At 40.7% G+C, this 20,492-nt stretch overlaps 2 protein-coding genes across 4 annotated transcripts in view; one reads left to right on the top strand and one right to left on the bottom strand.

Moving 5' to 3' along the window:
- The window catches only part of LOC125762525 (probable serine/threonine-protein kinase clkA), a 99,179-nt gene extending 85,123 nt beyond the window's left edge, over positions 1-14,056 (bottom strand). Inside the window, exons 1-2 of one of the 3 annotated variants that reach the window (XM_049424715.1) lie at positions 13,328-14,056; positions 6,553-8,246 (exon numbers count right to left, since the gene is read on the bottom strand). In XM_049424715.1, coding sequence (XP_049280672.1) covers positions 6,553-6,732 — 180 coding nt within the window. In that variant the 5' untranslated portion in view covers positions 6,733-8,246; positions 13,328-14,056. Of the gene's footprint in view, positions 1-6,552; positions 8,247-13,327 lie in introns of those variants that run through there. The other 2 variants (XM_049424716.1, XM_049424717.1) reach the window with 2 other exon arrangements.
- Positions 14,057-15,246: 1,190 nt separating this feature from the next.
- Positions 15,247-16,513, top strand: LOC125761629 (coiled-coil domain-containing protein 43). The gene is made up of 3 exons (XM_049422952.1): positions 15,247-15,577; positions 15,771-15,980; positions 16,045-16,513. The coding sequence occupies exons 1-3, from the start codon at positions 15,416-15,418 to the stop codon at positions 16,282-16,284; spliced, it is 612 nt and encodes a 203-aa protein (XP_049278909.1). The 5' UTR covers positions 15,247-15,415; the 3' UTR covers positions 16,285-16,513.
- Positions 16,514-20,492: the final 3,979 nt, after the last annotated feature.

Below are 20,492 nucleotides of genomic sequence, written 5' to 3'. Positions count from 1 at the left end.
TTCATCACAACGGGCGGGATGCTGCCCGACTTGCTAAACACGACGAAGGGCGAAAGCCATCATCTCCGGCGGGACACTACGCTCCAACAATTGCCGAAACTGGATAATGTTGAAGGGCGAATGGAAGGTACTTATGTAGTGGGGGGGGGGGGATGTTTGTATTCTTGAATTTTTATTTTCCTGCCAATTTCCAGCTAGATGAGGCCATTCTTCTTCTTCCGTCTAGTGAGTTCCGTTTCCTCGAGAGCTTTTTTTTTTATTTTCACTTGTAAACGGGATTTTTGCTCCCTTTGCGTTCTCCTTTGCAAAAGGCCAAAGCTTGGGGGTTGTAATTTTAATGCCATAAATTCAGTTTTATAGCCCCATATCCCCGGCTCCAACAAACCATCGTCTTTGCACCCGCAGGGTGTCGACGATTCCCCCACCGAGAATGCCAAACGTCCCCATGCGAAACAAGCTCTTTCGGGGTTGCTCGGATGGATGACCCATCAGTGGAAGTGATAATAAAGTAACCGAGGGTAGGATCAAAGCAGTTTGCTGGTATACTGTGAAGTAGGCTTTTTCCCGTTTCTTGATAAACTTCCTACAAGGAACAATCAACGTTCGGATGAATTCTTGCGTAGCCCTCCTTCGCTTTGTTTGCGGTCGGTCATTCACCAAACCTTCAGTCGGTCCGTCAGTCGGGTGGATGATAATAAAATTAGATTCAATAAAAAAATATATATATACGACAGCATAATTAATCATTTTTATTACTTTGGACGCACTTTTCACGGATTTTCTACTGTTGAGTTTATGTTCACTGCGTGTACTGGTTCGTGTTAAACAATGATCACCTAAACCCTGGAAAGAGAGGAACGATCTGGAAATTTAGCCTAATGGCCGTATCAGTGAAATCTGTGCTGCAATTATTAGGTTTTCTATCTCCAATACATTTTCCAATGCAAACCATGTAATTCCAAAATTAATCTTCAACACAATTGTTGGTTAATAAGATCATTTGCGAATTATCTCAATTATCTTCCATGTATTGTACAATTTAATTCAAATATTTATTTCTTGTTCGTGTCTATTGCTTGCTATAGTGCTTAGGTTTTTCATACAAATTGCTAAAGCAAACTTGATTTGACCTACGATTATAACCGAGACGAAAAACAAACCATGTACAGTCGTCTTCACGCCACTGCAACACACTTCCGGAAGTGTGCGAGACGAAACTGCACCTTATAGGAGTGACTTCCGTCATTGAGCACACACTACCACGTTCGATTTCCTCGGTTCCGAACCGTCCCCTCGACTTCCACCTCCAAACAGGCCATCTGCGCCATGTACAGCGTGAAATAATCGCACACTTCTATTGTGTAATCTTAGCGCAATATGACTATTACCATCAGACACGAACACACTCTTGCTCGTTGTTCGATGTTCGAGGTTAAGTAAACGCACCATACAGAAATGTGGGGCTACCAGTTAGAATGTTGCCTTATGCGTTATGCTGTTAGCCCACCCAAGCAATCACGCGATATAAAGGCAATGTGTCGGAGTGCAAGTGTCCAACAACAATACCTTTTACGAATAGTGCACCAAACTTAAATGACCGATCCGGGTATCTCTCGCCGTTACACCCGTTAGATGCACGATCGTGTGACTAATTAATTCAAGATCGACCATCCTTGACCACACCAAATGATGGAATGCAGTTTTGCAGAAACCGAGGGCACCATCGGATCGGTCTCACAGTCGGTGCAAGATGTTTGTTGATTTTCGCCGTATCTAGAGCACACCACCATATGGTTATGTTCCAGTTGAACTCACCCCAGACCATCGCACCACGTCCTAGATTACTCTTGTTACTGATATTTTGTTGCTGCAATATTACTGCAGTAACACTCATCAACAACACTTACATATTTAAGCAATCGTTCACACCAAATAAATAATGGAAGAAAAGTTTAATGCACTTTTTGTTTCCTTTTTTAAACGGGGGTAAAATATTGCAACACATAACGTGATAACTTCCGATACGAGATAAGCATTGTCGTATTGCAAGAAACACGTAATCCTCTAGCTTAGATTAGACAACACAGCGTTATAAAAGAAGACGCCGCTTTTGGTGATGTAAACACCGTACCGAGTAGAAGAATCATTGATAAGCTATAAAGCAAAACCTTGTGACGTCTTATCTCTTTCAAATCAAACGTGCAATAAATTCCTAAACATTGATTCACTTGGTTGTGAGAAATACTTTAAATTGTCTTAGATTAATGGGTTTTGTGATACTTAAGAAAATGCCGTGATATCTTACAGGCAACAAAATTAATTACTCACAGACATATTGAGAGAGACATGCTCATAGACATACTCATGGACATTGGGACTTGCCGTCAATCCTATTTCTGATAAGCCCTCATCTTTATCTTGGTTCATCTACCATCTCCGAAACTGACTACTAAGTCATGTCTGGCACAGAATACTAACTTCAAATATTATCCAAAAAGTGTCAAATCAATTTCCTACTAGTAATAAGGCGCGGGGCCATTTGAGACTTTTCCTCAAACTTCCTCACTAACTCAAAACCCCTCAAAAAGCGTCTCAAACCGCGTAAAGGTGAGCCTTTACTTCAAAATTCCTTCGTCACTCAAACACCTCATAAAGCTTCTCAAAACCAAAGTCTCCGTGGTCGTTTGAGGTTTTCTTCAAATTTGATCTCACAAACAATTGCTCATGGTGGAATTTTGAGATTTTTGTAAATAGGCTAGGTTTTCCTCAAAACGTAAATCACTCGTGACTTGCTCTGGTTTTGAGTTTTGAGTTTTGAGGAAATTATCAACCCTCGTAGACAGAACCGACTATCCTGATACGAGTAAATAAAGTCCAGGACATCCAGAAATGGAAGACCAAAACCTTTTAAGTTCTTAATGTCACAATAAAACAAGCAAAAAATAAATATTAGTTATCTTCAACATTGTATACAATTTACTGCAATAAAACAATGTTCTTATTAGCAAAAAAATGCAGTTTAACAGCACAACTTACTCATGTTCCAAGAGTTAAGGATTTCCCTCATACTCGTACTAACTAACTCAATCAGAGTTGCATGAAGTTACTTTCTACCTTGAAACAACCGATGCACGTAAAGCCTTGTCACAGCTCAGAGCCACACCGTCAGCTTTCTTACCGACTACACTAAATCAAAACATTACACCAATTAATTACCCCCACCGATAGTAACATGCGGTTTAATGTAGTAGGTTCTTCGTTGTTTTTTTCCTGTAAATCTTTCCTTGTTTCTCTTCGTTTTTGTTTTCTTTCTTTTTGCGTTTGTTTTGTTTCGCTTTCCCACTTCGAAAGTTAAACCGGCCATAAGGGTGGCTGCTGTGTGTGTGTGTGTGTGTGTGTGTGCATTGTTTTGTATGAACACAACAATTTTTCCACTTTCGCGATCGCGTCCTCTCGCTAGGGGCCGGTTTGATCTACGCCAAACAGGCAACGATGCGAGCAATTAGCAAGTTTAAGTTGACACTTACAGGCTGGCCAAAGATTACTCATTCCCTTTCACCGTGGTGGTGCCGGTTCAGGTGCTGAATGCTCGTCGGACTGAGGCAGAAACCGTGCAACATGTGTAACCGATGCGCAACGGTTTTGTGTGTCCACATTGGAGTATAGTGTCTTCGCCACGGCAAACCTCTAGCCAGGCAAAAGCCGCGTGCACAATCAAGCCAAATATTTACAGGCAACGTTTGGGCTGGACTGGACCATCGTTGAACGTGATGATTGCGTATCGTCGGAGGGCCCACGAGCCGAAACCGTTTATTCACCTTTTAAATGTTCTTGTTTTGGTTGTTGATTATGTGTTTGTTTTTTTTTAACAATTCTACAAAACTATGAAAATTATGACACACATAGCATCATAATAGTGGACGAGATATATAAAACACTGAACTGTACGTGTTTAGAAAAATAAATTTCCAAAATAAACCATTTATAAAAAAATATTTTTGGATAAAACACATGTTTAAGAAAAACACACTAAACAAGACTTCAAGAAACGTGTAAAATAAAACAGTCAGCTTGAGGGTAGTTTTACGATTGATAAACCAACCCCTTGTAGGTCGTTACCCCAAAAGAAGTAAACCATAAACGAATACTTCTCAATAAATCAATGAAGTGCTTCACCAGTAATAACAATGTTTCTTCATTTTTATCAAATTTTCTCTACGACGTACCGTTTTGGTTGGTTAACGACAAGCGAACAACAGATTTTGCACGGCATTTTAAAGCAACGTAGTACAAACTATGGTATCATCTTTTACAATTGTTATCTTAATAATTACTCCAAACAACCCCGCGTAATTGTGCCCGATGACCCTGCCCTGCCATTAAACGCAACAAAATGCCATCACCACTGGTATCATTCCATTTCGTGGAAGGCAATTCATTTTTCTTATTTTTTTGTTTGTTGCCGCTATTCAACCCCCCCCCCCCCCATATCCATTTCCTGTCCCAACACAACGGAAAGGTTGCAGCAGCAGCCAACGGAAATCGCGATTTTTTGTGAGTGTTTTTTGTTGTTGTTTTTGTTAACTCACACCTTCACACTCATCTCCCGGCTGGTGAAGGTGTAATGGCGCACTCGTCGTCATCAGCATGCATCATGCGCTGAAGTTCCACTTCACTTTTATGGAGGCCAGGGCCAATGATGATGCTAGCAGGGGGTGCGAATACACCGCGGTATGATAACGCAGGTTCGCATTATAAGAATAACAGAAAAAATGGCGATGAAATAAACGCGAAATACTTACAAAGGTAGCAATGAGTAACAACCCCCACACCCTTTGGCAACGTGTGTTAAAAGCTATTTACACTCTGCTTAATGCGAGGGGGTGAGTTTTGCAATGAACAAACCCCCGAATGCAATGTTTTTTCTTTTACGTTTCCAAATCCACCGACTCTACGTGATGACAAACGATTGTGGATTACTAATAGCGCCTCGTAAAATTTCTATATTAAACGCATGGCTGAGCAGCACACGAAACGGCTTTTGGTCGTTTCGTTCTGGGGGGTGAGGGCATTTGTTTGTTTGCTGGTACAGGACCGGCGGCTTCCGTCGGCTGATAATGCGTGCGATAGGAAGTGACCCATTTGACCGACCGCGAAGGTCGCTGGATCGATTGGCGGCGGAAACATTCTTGGGCATTGTCAGCGAATCAATTAACAAACAAAAAAACACAAGCACAAAACCAGATTACAAATAATGCAATGCATTCCTGGCTAATGGGGACTAGATTTTTTGGGACCAGAATAATGTTTGATTATATTAATGTAAGCAATTTAACTTCCGGTTTCACAACTGTTAAACAACATTGAGCTTTACGAAACAGTTTTTTTTATATTTTATATTTCATAAATATTTAATTGAGAAGTTCCACACCAGAAGGTTTTGCAACATGAAGGCGTTCTTTAGCTTATTGGAAAATTGATATAAATTTATTGTTTATCTTTTTCTTCCTATTTGGTTCTAAACAACTATAGTTTGGGACTGTGTCTTGGCAGCGTAGAAACAATAAGGGAACATTTATTTTTTGAAAAAAAGATCTAGTATCTTGTTGTCTAAATATTTGCATTACTATCGATCAAAAGTAAGAGTTTGACAGCTTGCGATCATTTTCGTTTCAATTAATTAATAGCTGTGGATTTCATTTAGCTGAGATTTATTTAACTAAAGGATATTTGTCTTTTATAGCTAAACTTACAGTACCATGTTTTTTTAATTATTTGCGAAATCGTAATGGGAAAGGAGCTCTCTCAGTAAGTTAAGAGATCTCCTTCAGAGCTCTCAGAGCAGAGAGATCTTCAGAGAGAAATAGCGGAAAAATCAATGGTATATAATGATGTGAAGAAGGAGACTGAATGAGATTTGAACTCCACTCTCCGCGCATTGCTGAACCGTACATTACCAACTCTACTATTCGAGCGACACCTAAACGACACGCACATAAACAATCATATTCGGTGACATACCATTATTAAGTGAATATTTTCTTTTCTGCAAGACTTCCTTTTTGTGAAAAAGGTATTTTCTTTGTAACATATACGATCGTCTTTAAAGTATAAAAAAACCCTTCCAAAGTAAATATGTTAACCTCGCTTGTCAATTTCAAATCAACTGTATGCAGCACACGACCAACGGACACAACCGTTGGTGATTTGTGTATGATGTAGAAAAATTTACACCATAAAAGATATCCTTGTGCCAGTCACAACATTTCGTCTGCCAGATATGTCCAAAACCTGACTCGTGCCATCTGTAAAGCAAAACCGATCCAAACAGCACGTTCTGTTCTCTCGCTCACACGCGGGAAAACCCCTTTTACTAGCTGCCACCGTACCCCGGTGTAAATGGATAAGGTAGCATAAACAAACTGAACCGATAGTCGGTAAACGTTACCGCCATGACAAGTAAATCCCGCACCTAAATTGGTGAAGGCCTTTTCGGTTATCGTCGTACCGCTTGTCTCATCTTGCATTTCCTTTGCACACGAAAACACTCACCTTCGGATCGAGCAGACAGCGCTCGAGACTGTCCTCGCGTTGGCCGCTACCCGGTCGCTGCCCGTTGCTGTCCGCTTCCTGGCGCAAACGGGCCCGTTCGACGCGTACCAGCGTCGGGCTGTCCATGATGGATGGTGTACGGCTAGGCGGGCCGGAATTCGATTCCGACGTGACCCGCATTTTCCCGTTGAGCGACACCTTGAACGGATTTTCGTCCTGTCCCGGGCCCGGAGAACAACTAAACGGAGCTGCGCGCACGTCAAGATGGGTTACCGCTGCCAAGGTGAAGTAAAAAGAATTCTCTTCCTCTTACGCTTTCACCAGTTTTACGCCACAAGTAAACGCACCTCAAATCTGACACTTCACAAAAACACTACTCTTTCTTCTTTTTTTTCGAGCACTCACTCCCGATTTTTGGCAATTATTTTCCTGTGCCAGATTTCGTTAACTTTGCAGTTGATTATACACCTTTCGCCTCCAGAGGCAAACAAGTTTGTCTGCGACAAACAACCGATCGAGCGGATTCTCTTCACCACTTCTGGATGCACTTCTTCACTTCTTAATTGCACACTTGAACGACACTTGCGCTAACAGTATTAAAGACCCTTTAGTTTTGGGTACGAAAGAACCTCTTCAAATGTTGCTTCGTTTAAGATCTATCACACTTTTTTTTTGCTTGCCATAAAATCCGGCAGCACAACACTTCCGGATCGGAAAGGGAAATTTACTGGACACGATTTGCGATTTTACACTACGACTCTGTGAGATTAACGAGGTGACCACTTATAGGACACTTTGCCAGTCGAACGCTAACAATCTGGTATAACAGTGGTAGGGCACAACTCATCACATCGTCCAGCTTCCGTAAATAGACAGTACCCTTGAAGGCAAATATGTCGACTGTAGAAATGTTGAAAAAGAAGCTTCAATATTTATCTCCTTCTTCGCTAGCTTAGCAACGCGTTTCCAACCCCGCGTGTTGCTTTGATCGCTCTTTTGTTGCCACGCTTTTTTTTCACTTGCTCGTACACTGATAATTTTTCGTTCGAATCGTTATTTAATCATCATTTTCTGATGCCAATTCGCTGATAAGCCGTTGCTGCGAACTGCCCCCAGACAGTACACTTTCGGAGTGGTTTCTTTTCTCCATTTTACCACCATCAATCCAATCAAACCGGGTGGATGATCACACCACTATCTGGTGCGCGTTTCGATTTTCTTCTTTTTTGGGAACTTTTTCCGGGCCTTTCCTTTTTGTCTTTGACTGAAGAGACCGCACTGCGCAACACACCTTTGGGGGTTGGATTTTTTTTTGCTCTGCTCGTTCCGGGGTCTTGGTTGCTTTAATGGTTTTCACTATCCATTTGCATTATTTTCCACCCGGCTCAAGGTATTATAGCTTCGCCTGGCTATCAATGATCGTCACTATCGGTAACGCGCGGTTACTATACAGCTGTGCACGTGCTGCATGCGCTAGCGGTTGCATTCATTCGCGCACCTTATGCATCAACGCCACACGGTTTGCGCTTATGATCACGCGCGGACACCTCTTTCCTTACGTTGGTTTCTTCCGCGAGAATTTAGTTTTTTTTCTTTTATTATTTCGCGTAGCCTTTTTGTTTCGTTAATGCCGATTGCTTGCAGCATCTAATCAACGCCGTCTAATCATACTCTCGGTTTGTCGGTTGCTTGTGCTGGGTGAAGGAAGAGATATAAAAAGAAAAGAAATATGATTGAGTATATCACCCAATGGCGAAGAAAAAAAAAGGCATCAGTGCAATTCAAAAGCGTGGGTGTGTAAATTCGACTTAACTTTTTGGCTAATGGGATGAATTGAAAAGTGTTTGTGGAAGGGCAAAATAAATTCCTTCAAAATATTGTATGATATATTATTGTGATCTTCTCATTTTCAACCATTTTCATGCTGTGAATGAGGAAACTCTTCAGATTTCTGTCGTGATCGTGACTTGGGACATTTGTTGGTTTTCTGTTTATTACTAACTGTCTGGACACATCAGAGAAGGGAGTCTTTGCTTGATATAATTTGACTGTATTTCAGGATTCTGTCAAATCTAAAAGACTCGCTAATTTCTGTGGATAAGTGCATCTCTATGCCCCGCTATAACTTCAATCTTTATATCAGGTAGGCATCTATAGTTCAGGATAATAAAAATTTTAGGTTTATTAGTAAGCAGTCGCCGGATACTCCTCTCCAGACCACAATACTTAATAGTCCAGTTTAAGTCGGGAATTCATTCTGCCTTTAGGATCACCCCGGCGATCAATACTTACTGTGTGGCCTAATAAGCTATGTCTAAAGCCTCTTACTTGGAGGAAAGATCTGTCAAAATACTAATGGAAGATGTGTCAAAATTGTTGACATGTTAAGATTTGTTGGCAATCATTGGAGTTCTAGGAGGTTTAGCAACTATAGATATCTCAGAACTTTTTTTTCTTTATTCGGGTTTCTTGAGGTTCTATTTGTCGACGCTCGTCTATACATCTAAGAACTGGCCAAACAAGTGAAAAACGGATTTTCATTAGGACGAGTCTTTGTCCAATGTTTGTGTAGTCCGTACCTTAAAGTTAATATGAAAACTGAATTGAAAACAGAATGAAAATTGGCCAATCACCATAACATACACAAATATATAAATTCGGTTCATAAATAAGTATTTATATTTTTTGTATATAATTTACTTTTTAATTAATTTTTTACTATAAATCAACTTTGTATGTGTCTATAATTATATCATCTTTTAGAAACCACACTCCAAACAAGACGTGCTCCCAAAAACGTTTCCATCCACCAACCAGAAAAGGGCCTTAGGTCAGGTACATCTTAAGTTTTCCACTACGAGATTTCCAACGCCGTGATTCACCACCATTCCTTTCCGTCCGAATCGTTCGCAGACGATGAAGAGGTGCCTCCTCGCGGTGAAAGAAAAGAAGATAAACACCATTTCTTATGGCCGTTCAGGCAACAACAAAAAAAAAGGTATAGTGTTATACATTTTTCTTTTCTTTCTCTTGTTTGGGCGCCGTATTTTACTGCAAAACCCCACCACACAAAAAGACGCAACATAGATGAATCTTACACCCCTTTCTGGCCACTATACTAACTCACCCAAAAATTCCCCGGTACCGGTAAAGGAAAGAAAAAAATAGTTGGAAAATTTCGCTCATCAGTTTTGTGTGGCAATGTTGCGCTTTTTTGTTTTGTTTGGTACTAGTTTCATCCCGAAAATACCGGACATTCAGTACGCACCGGAGGAAATGCATTCATCGGGCGGGAACAACAAAAAAAACTGCTGCGTTTATACAACAGTTTTTGTCCATCTCTTTGTGGGCCAAAGATGCGAACATTTGGGTTACGATGTATTTTTTTTCTTTTTCGTTTCGTCGTTGTTGGCTGTGTTATGCTTTCCTTAAACCAAACGCTTAATTTCGTGTACGCGCGGCCGCTCTTTATCTTGGCGCTAAAACTTTTCCCCCGAGTGAGGGGGTGTGTTGGGTGTTTTGTGGATCTTTTGGGGATTTTGGTTCTGTGTACTTTTTTTCTTCTTCTTTATTTGAATGATTCCGTTCCGGTCTGCGTTTTATTGTCTTAAACAAAAGTTGGCCAACCATAATCAACACCAAACGCACTTCCATGGCTTTTTAAATAAAAATCCATCATGCTTCTTCGCTTGTGTTTTGCTTTCCATAATATTGTTATCGGGGTTTGACAAAAAAAAAACACACACACACATAAAACTGGGCACACGATAGCTCGACACTCGATTAGATGACCGATGGTCGGAATGGTGTAATGTTATGGCCACGCCACACATCATATCCCCCAAACCCCCGGGAAGCCGGGGTACATAGGGCGGTTGTTGTGTTTTGGTGTCGCGTGCTAAGAACTCGCGTTCTGTAGAACAGCAGTTGCAGTAAGATAAGCCGCAGTCCGTGCTGCGGAATTGCGGTCACTGCGTATAAATTCATTCCGTAGAATGTATTCCTAACTTTTGTTTTTAAAGGCCTGACGACACACTGTGTTTAAAGGGGGCCTGTGTATGATACAAATGCAGCATGTACTGAAGGGAATCTATTTGTCCTTGAATTTATGTACAAAACCCGGAACAAAGTAACGCTAATGGGCAAACGTGTTTCTATTGCCATGTGTCCCCAAGGTGATGCCCAATAGGTTACCTTCCTCATGGCAATATTCTGCGATCGGTCAACTTAAGCCCTAACATGGATTTCGATGACAAGGGTATCTTGCGTACAATATACGATGCTTTTAAAAGTAACAACGACTGATCCATACTGGTGATCGATAAATTGAAAACGTAAAACCTGGAAGGTGTACTACAACAAGATGACTAGGTTTTACAGACTACATTCAGGATTGCTGAAGTGCAGCTTTATTGTTAACAACACTAATTGGATATTGCATTGACTTAGAATATCGCGATCTCGTGAAGTCAAAAATGTTAGGTCGTCTCGTGCTTCAAAACTTTGATCTAAACATCTTGACGTTGTGAATGGAATTCCCCTCTGGACCAGTCTTCTCCGCAGACTACAGGACAGAATACGTTCTATACCATTCTACTTCTTCATATCTTTCTCAAGAACTTCAGGAAGTCTAGAGATGTCCAAGATTTTCAAGCTCCCTAAGATCCATATTAGATTTGATACTAAGTATTAGTATAAGTTGTAAAAGTAAAATAATAACTTATAACCATCTGCACCCAAAATAGTCCGTGTAAAGCTAAAGTTTAAAATTTCCCAATTCCTCATGAGTGGGAAAAAAAGAAAGGATCTTTCTTTGGCGATCAACAGGATTTATCATGTGGAAATTACTGTGTAGTTAACCAGACTACAAAATTAATTTAAAAACGTCACAAAATGTAAGACCAAAAAAGCTGTCCCCAATCAACGAACTTTGCGGCAAAATTGTTTGAAATGCAAAGCAAATCAACAAATCATTGGATTCCAAACAAACTTCTCAAAAAAATCACAATTGTCTGACAAACGACTTGTGACGGTGATATCCACATATGAAACCCAACTAAAAAAACGCAAAGAAAGCAAACGCTTCCCGCGTCGATGGATTAAGTGTCTTTCTTTTCCAATTTTTCCGGAAAGATGGAAATTTCTGATAAGCGCCATTTACGACCAACCATTTTCATTGCTGAATTTTCAGACACACATATGTTTCGTTCGATATTTGGGAAAACAAAACTGAATGATAAAACGACGTAGTACAACAACGCGACGTGCCCATTGCGCATCAAACGATTGCAACAGTAGTATTGGCGGGGCAGATGGAAAAAAGTGGAAACTATAACATTTTTATGGCCTGGCTCTCCCCAAAAAACCCGAACACGATGCGTAAAGTGCATAAAAATGGCCATCGAAAAGAAAAAAAAGGAATAATAAGGAAGCAAAAGGCGTATGGCAGAAAAATATGTACGAAATGTGTATTTCCAAATGTATGAAAACTGGAGACGAGAAAGAGAGAGAAATAAAGAATTACTTTCTTTTGCTTTTCGTTTTCGTGGCCCAGTTCCATATGCGCTTCTTTCCCCGTTTGGTTTTTCTTTTTCCCTTTGGGCTGGTATTTGGCTTTCCTTTCTTTTTTTTTTTGTTCCTTCCATTCTCCAAACCACTCTACTGTTTGATTTTCGGGGCCACGCACAGTCCGGGATCGGGGGTTTTTTTTTGTACGGTTGGCCTTTCATCGAATGCCGAAACATGCGAAATGTGCCTCTTTCGCTTTCTTTAGCCCATCCGAGTTGGCATGGAAACGATGAGATGTATGGTGCAGAAAATTTACCACAGAAGCCCGCCTGAACCTCTCCCGGGACATATTTTCTACTACCGGAAGAAAACAGATGAACGACAAACGAGAAGCGGAAGTAAAATGGCACCAGAGGCACATTCCAGCGCCAGTGCAAACCATGTGTTGTACATTTGTTGAACAGTTGGCGTTCGCAGAAGTCGTTCACAAATCGTTTTGGATTTTGGATAAAACTTTATTGCAACAATTGGATGCAAAAATTACATCTTGTTTCTGTCTTTCTTTTTGGCATGAGTCGTTAAAAATTTAAAATACAGTTCTGCTGATTTTCCTTCGAACTTCGATCAGCATTATACTCTTGAGATTTTAAAGTTCCCAATATGTTGCGATATTCTTTTATGCCGGTTTTATGCCGGCCGAAACACCGAAATGTTAGTGATCGATCTTATGGAGATCGTGTCGTGTCAGATGATAGTTTCGTTTTACTTACTTCACCACTTCAATTCAATTTAAAAAAAAAAACAAATCGAGCAATTTCTCTCCAATCTCCATGGTAACCTCACAGTACGCAGCTCAAGAAATCATCGCAGTAACCATAGCTAATGCAACATCGAAGTGCATCCAACTCCATAAGGCCAGCGTGAAACCGCAATCGAACGGGTCAATTATCACACAATGCATTATTTTCTTTCTCTCGCTTCCCAGTTCCATCGATTCGTCTTGTTTTTAATTTGCACAAATCGATGCTCGATTGAGTTTTCCTTTCCCTTCTTTACTGCACCGCAAGCTGATGTTTGATGTTGGTTTGTTTTGATTATTATTCACCGCGGTTCTTGTTTTCATTCTACCAATTTTTTTTTCTTCGATCACAACACAAAGAAAACACATTCCAGTACGAACGCAGATGGGAAAGGCAGATAGGAAGAAAATCTGTTTTTTTTTTTGTACTCAAGAGAACCCGGACAACGGCAAATAAAGTGAACAAACCTTTTTGATTTATGCTCTCTCCTTCGCCCCGGCCGATGGCAAGCTTTTTTCAAATGTTTGTTGTTGCTTCTTTGCGTCTGGTGGGCCCCAGCGTGGCCCAATGTGGTCACTGACTCGCACGCAACAACGATACAACAATGGAATGTTGAAGAAGATACTACAGCACACGATTAGCACGATTCCGGGGTGTACACGCACTTATTATTATTCGCTGTATATGCTCGAACTGATCGACATAAAATTCAAAATTGAACTGTAACTTCAGCAGCGATCATATACGATTGAGCTTATGCACCGGCTTGGCGGATATTTTCGTTTAAGATTGCCACCACTTCACCGTACACACAGACACACACACTGCACAGAATTATGAATGATTTCTTACTTTTAATTTTTCAACTCACTTACATCTTGATCACACTGCTGTTTAATTCGCGTTTTATTGTTTTAACCAAAACTACAGTACAGTAGTTTGCATTTTTCGACCAATAAAACTCACAAGTAGAGCAGTTTTAATCCCCGGCGCTTTTTTACGAGATCTCCGTTCGACGGCGAGCTTCGAAACGGATGATTTGCGTGATGCGTTCTGCTGCGGCACGTTCACCGGCCGTCGCGCAAAATAAAATAAAACTGACGCACAACTGTTTGTTGTGTTGTAGCGGTGGCCCGACCAGAGAGCCGAGTGGTTCGGCTCAGCGCGATACGAAACCCGAAGCTAGCGACCACGAAACCATTCATTCGGATGGGAGCAAAAGAGAAAGCACGAAAAAGCCGAACGCACTTCAATGATTTTGTGCGTTTCGTGCTTCTTGCAAAACAATGCTGCGCTTGTAATCCCTAGCGCTTAATAACATAATTTTCTTTCCATGATTTTGCAATATTACTTATTTAAATATTATTGGAGATATTGAATAGAGCATAATACAACGCACGCATGTTGTGTTTTACGTACAGGTTTTTCATAATAATAAAATACATAACTCCATTATACATTTTACTCATACTAAAAATGTGAGTTTATGTCCCAACTTAAGGTATGTTTAGACGATGCAAATCAGAATTAATTCGTTTTCTATGTCCTTTGTTTTACTCCCAACTAGCAATATCAACATATCTTCTCGTTCTGTCTTATGAACAATCAAACCTGCCAAAGCGAGAAAGCATGTTGGTTTGGCTGGTATGCCTGCGATATTCTTTCAGCGGTTAGCGAAGATTTGTTGATCTCTGCAATGATTTGATCGGTGTTTTTGTCCTGAAAAAGCCCATCCTTTTATATTTTTAGCCTCTACATAGGTTTGTCTAAAATCATTTGAATATCCTTTCCTTTCCAAAACACTTCTTTATACTGTGTCACTGATCAAAGGATTGGTGAACTGACTTTACCTAGTTAACCATGCATGATCAAGAAACAAAAGATCACAATGACATGATACTGAACCATCGTTCAGCGTGTACTCTGATTAGCGGTAGCAAATTAAGTGGAAGAAGCTCTTATTATGCTACTGTGAATTGTGTTATTTCAGTATGATATGCGTTGCCGAAATTAATCCGATTAATATGCAAAACAAAGCTGGAAATTATGTGATTATTGATTAAGTCACTAAATGTATACAGAAAACTTTAACATGAGATTTTTCTCATAAATTGTGTCGAATTTTTATGATTCAAATTTTGGAATCAAGTCGCTATAATCAGCCATGGTAACAGCATTTTGTGGTCCATACTGAACATTTTGGAAGACAAAATCTGTTGGTTGATTGAAGATTTTATGCAAAATTATGATTAAAATATATTAATTATGAATAAAATAACAATCACCCTGTATTGTTCTCAACAACATCACAACAATGCAGTTATAGGCTGCGGTTCATTACTGAACGTCAAACTTCTGTTCCAAAGTCCCATAGAATAACAAGTTACGAGTACTGAACCGTCATCTATATACGTTTGAAAACTGTCAACGATGTCAACAAAAAGAATGTGTGTGTGAAGCGAGGAGAAATTCTTAATTTTCACGTAAAATTTTTTGGGATACATCAAGACAAATCACCACCAACAATTATAGCCAGACCAAATTCTACAACCGAGATGACTGCGGTGGACGAGTTTAACAGTTGGCTCAGCTCTAAACTGCGGGCTTCGAAGGCAGATGTCAGCGTATTCGGATCATACATTACCGGTATCCTGGAAGGAGATGAAAACAACGAGGAAAAAGTGGAAGCTTTGGAGGGTATCCTTAGCGCAATCATTGTACGTTTTGTTTAACCGAATTTGGTGCATGCCGTAAAGATTGTAAGGGGCGGGGGAAAACGGGTCATCAATCCATCGTGCATGTTAGAATGGTGGTGTGATGAGTATAAAATTAGCAAAACCAACTAACACATCGGCTATTTCTGTCCCAATGGCATCAATGATGGTGCTGGTAAATATCTACCTACGATAGGAAACAGATCTGGAGCCTTTCATCAAAGAGATCCTCGACAAGTGGATGACTTGTCATAGTCAAGAGGCAGAAGCTTCCAAGCCCAAGCTCGACGTGGAAGTGCAGTTAGCCAAATTACTGGAAGGACAAAAGTTAGCTACAAAGGTAGAACGAGAATACACCGAAGAGGAACGAAGAATCAAGGAACAGATTCTGTCACAATACAGCCAGGTAGGCTCATTTTTTTCGATTAAAAGAACAAATTAATATACTATGAGATGTACATTACTTTTAGCTCTCTGAAAGCGAACCAGACGAGGAAGATGAAGAAGGAGCAACCAGTTCCGATCCGAAACTGGTAAAAAATACCAACTTTTCGGACGTTCAAGCACTGGCGCGGGAGAAACGAGAGCAGGCCAAACTGGAAAGTCAGCTGAAAAAAGAAAAGGATAAACAGGATAGAGAAAAACAGCGCCAGCTTCGTGAAGAGAAGAAAGAAAAACGCAAAACCGTCAAAGGCGAACGGCGGCGGTAGCGCCCCATCAATGGAGCTTAGGAATTTGAACAGTTCCTTTTATTTCAATTGCGAGATTGGTCAACTTTTCGAACGGGAACTGTTGTGTGTTTTTGTTCGCTCTTTAAACTAACGTGCAGCATGCAATACGAAGCGAACCATTAGAAGTGCGAATAATCCCCCCGCTCTAAAACTACAACAATCCATCCTACGAATAAACGCACAGCGAAGCGGTGCATGTAAAAATTTAGCTATCGGAAATGTTGCATCCAATTCGTGGTTAAATCGGCGGTAAAAAGTATGAAAATATCACGTTGGAGAGAAGATTGATAACTGCCGATCATTTATTTAAGTTTGATTGGACGATTGAAGTAATTCAGAATGTGTATTATTGTGATAACTCACATCTTATTAAATAAATTAATTATTTTGACCCAGTAAAATTATTTATTATTTCTAACATCGCCATACGAAAGTCAATAAATTGAAAAAGGAGGAAAAAATAAAATATGATTATTCACAATATTATTTCGAACGACCACTGTGCAGCAGTAGAAAATGAGCTATTTTGCTCGAACTGGTACGTCATTTGCTCGATTCGATGTAATCGAGCACGAAAGCTCGACTTTACCGTATTGCTCATTATCGGCCATATTCGTTTTGATTTCGTCGTCGTCGTCGTCGTCGTATTTGTGCTCCGCGTAGATTTTGTGCATTTGACTGGGACAAAATAGTTAATTTACTATCCAACGGTGTGTTTTAACGCGTACAGCACGAACTGTTAACCGTCCCGTTTGATAACAGTGACGAACGCAAGTGCACTTTGCAGATAGTGGAGTGAATCGAACTTTGTTGAATAGTGGAATCGAACAACCAAGAAGCAGCAGCAGCAACAGCAGTGCAGAGTAACGCAAACGCAAAGAAAAGAAAAGAAAAAAAAAACATTGTGTTCCCGTGTTCTGGTGGTTCGTCATCATCGTGTTCAGCTACGGCCTTTTTGGTAGCGACGTTGGTTCGCAATAGTTGCATCCATAGAAGAGCAGTCCACCTTGTACGGGAAAGTTGTGATTACTGCAAAAAAAACACACACACACCTTCACCTTCCCTTCTAGCCCATCCGCGAACGAAGATGCTGCCAGAAACGAGCGATAGCTGATTTTTATTACCAAAACAACAACTCCCCTTGCGTATGCTGCTTGTGCGGTGGAAAGGAAAAATATCCTTTGCTGCGTTTGCGTTTGCATTACCTCATCCTCTGCAGTGCAAAATGTTGTGCACACGCACGCACATACGCCTCTCCGTGCTGTGGTACACTAGTGGTGTAGAGCAATAAAATTGCGCAAGTAGTGACAGAGACCGAACGATCGGTAAACTAGTGTTCTTTTCATCTTGTTCGATACGATGCGTTGGTGAGGAACAAACAAAAAACCCCCCGAAATAACCTCCAAACGGACGTACGCGAACCAAACGTCAGCGGCACAGGCAGGACGGGCAGGGCCAGAGCGTATTGCTACGAAGTATTTGGTGCCGCCCCAGGGGGAGAAGCTTTAGTATATCATTTAATTGCCCGCTGGGTAGCGGAGTGTCGCAAGTACAGGTGGAACAAAGTAGGCGACTCCGGAGTGTATAATTATTTTTCCGATACAAATAACTCAGCAGAGAAACAACGAACACACGCACAGATAAAGGCGGTGAGCGGTCGGGTTGTGCGCACCGTAGTTTTTTGTTTGGTACGGTTTCGGAAGCCGTCAAAACCGGGCGAGAGGGGTGGTTTTTTACTTTCCCAATTTTTTGTTGTTGTTTTGTCGCCAAACTCCAACCCAAAACGCAGCATTCTAGCGTGATCACATGTGATCACACGCACGCAAAATGTTCTCGATGCTAATGATAATAATGGAAATGACGATAGATTCACGACGATTTGAGCTGTGGAAGTGTTTTGATAGCCGTCAGGCGCATGCAGTAAAATCATAGTCGAAGAGTGGTGGTGGTGGTGGTGGAAGCACACAGTTGTGGCGAAAGAAACGTTCTCTTCGCAATCCTTCCCCTTCCTTCGCGGGCGCGCGTTTTAAAGTAGCGTCGTGAGCCGTGTGTTAGTGACGTGATCGTGAATTTTCGACTTTCGCAGCGTAGTGCGTGTGCGTTTTTGTGTTGCGATTTGCCGTAGTGCGTGCGTGTGCACCAGCTCACACCACAAGCAGAAGAAAAAGGGTGCTAAAAGTGCGTGCAGAAAGGGAAGGAGAGTACTCGAGATCGAGATCTCATCGTGTATATTGTTTGTCCACCGCACTAAGTGTGGAGGTGCGTGCGTGCGTGCGTGGTGTATGTGTGTGTGTGTACGGCGCAGTTCATAATATTTATGTTTTCACTTGCATCCGTGCGTGAGAATATACGTTCCCCGTGTGCAGTGATGTGGTGCATCCGTGTACGTTGTTGGTGACGTGTGTGTTAGTGTGTACGTTTCATCCGTGGCGACTTAGATTGTGCGTCTAATTCGAGAGTTACCGTTTTGCGAATCAAAAATACAAAAAAAACCGCGACGAAGAATTAGTTGAGTTGAAGCAAAGAAATCAGTGTGATAAGTTGATACATTTCAATTGAAATTATTTATAAATTACATTCAGTGCGATACGTTTCATGTGTGTTCTGCTCGGTGTACGATAACATTGTTTATGGTTATCACCTTCCTTAAGGATTTAAAGCAAGCGTATTTTAAAGATTGTAAATACACTGTACTGATCATACGTCATACGTGCGGGTGTGTTTGTGCGTGTTCCCACTATTGTTTCAAGACATAACGTACATCCGTTTCCGATTGTGTTTGAGTGAGTGTGTGCGTGTCTGCGTGGATGTATTTGTAACAATTTGATTTGATCGGACACCGCAGAAGGAGTACGAGATTATTTACCCTTTTTTCTTTGTAATAGCATGCACATAATTCGTAAAGGTAAGTGCACAAAACTTCAAACTATATTAAACATAGCCTACGCTGTTTAAAAATGTGTCTGTGTAATCTCACATTCGATTTCATTAGTTGTATTAACGTTTCCCCCCACCTTAAATCCTTAATCATACTTTTCAAGGATCCAAACCGACCCGCAGTCTATTTTCAGTCACGTTATTTATTTTTTATGTGTATTATTTTTGCCGCAGATCTCTCTCACACACACACACACACACCACGTTAGCAGTTTGCGACATAATCCAGTTAGACGAATCATACCGTCGTTGTACACTTTTTATTGCTTGATAGATTTTCGCTTTATTATGTTGACATTAAACTATTTCATGTACGCTTATTAAAGTACAGTTTGTATGATTTTTTTTCTCTCTAGTTTATGATTAGTAAACTTTCTCCAGCGCTTGTAAGAGATGGAGTATGATCGTCTTTCGGTCCTACCCCCTGTCACCCACCCCTTCTTTGGTGGTGTTATGCTGCCGCTTCACACACCGATGGGCGGCATTTCACGGCTAACACGATCGATTTGCTCGATGATGTATTGGCGCGGCATTAGTGTGTGTACGTGTGCGTGTATGTTTATTTTTTCCACACAATCTTTTTCCTCCCTCTTTCACATGCGTATATGCTACCTTTTTGGGGGGGTGTGCTGATATCACGGTCCGGCACTTGTGCGTGTGTGTGTGTAAAGGTAGTTTCTATTTTGTGTTTGCTTTTGACGCTGAATTTTGGTACTGCTCGCGCCCGTGATATGAGCGCAGGTTATACAATTTTTCGTTTTCGAGCAGTCACGCTCCTACGTCAGTGCTGTGCAGTTTTCGAGCACTTTTCCCCTTCGCGGTGTTGTTTGCGAACGAGAGGAATATAAAACTCTAAATGGATATGGTGAGGACCGTGTAGGTCGTGATTTTTATTTCGTATTCCGTCTTTCCGAAACCTGTACTGGCATATAATTTAATAAACAGATTTAAAAAAAACGCATTCTTTGCTGGTTGCAACAGTGGCCAAAATGGAGATAGTAGTATTATTGTTCCTATGAGTTAGTGCAGAAGTATCATTTTTTTAAAGTATTTAAAAATATTTAATAATTTGCATAAATGAAGCAGTTAGTCAATATAGTAACTTTTTTTTTATTTAAATATATTTAATTTTGTATGACTCTTTCATTAGTATGCAGGGTGTAGAGTGGCGCACGGTTTCAAAATTTCGTAGTACAGACATTTATGTATATTCCTTCAATTTGTAAACTCTTTTGGCTTATCATTGCAGG

Source organism: Anopheles funestus, chromosome 2RL, assembly GCF_943734845.2.
Source record: "Anopheles funestus chromosome 2RL, idAnoFuneDA-416_04, whole genome shotgun sequence".
Taxonomy (NCBI): domain Eukaryota; kingdom Metazoa; phylum Arthropoda; class Insecta; order Diptera; family Culicidae; genus Anopheles; species Anopheles funestus.
Note: the sequence above shows the minus strand (reverse complement) of the source record. Positions and strands in the feature narration are given on the sequence as shown.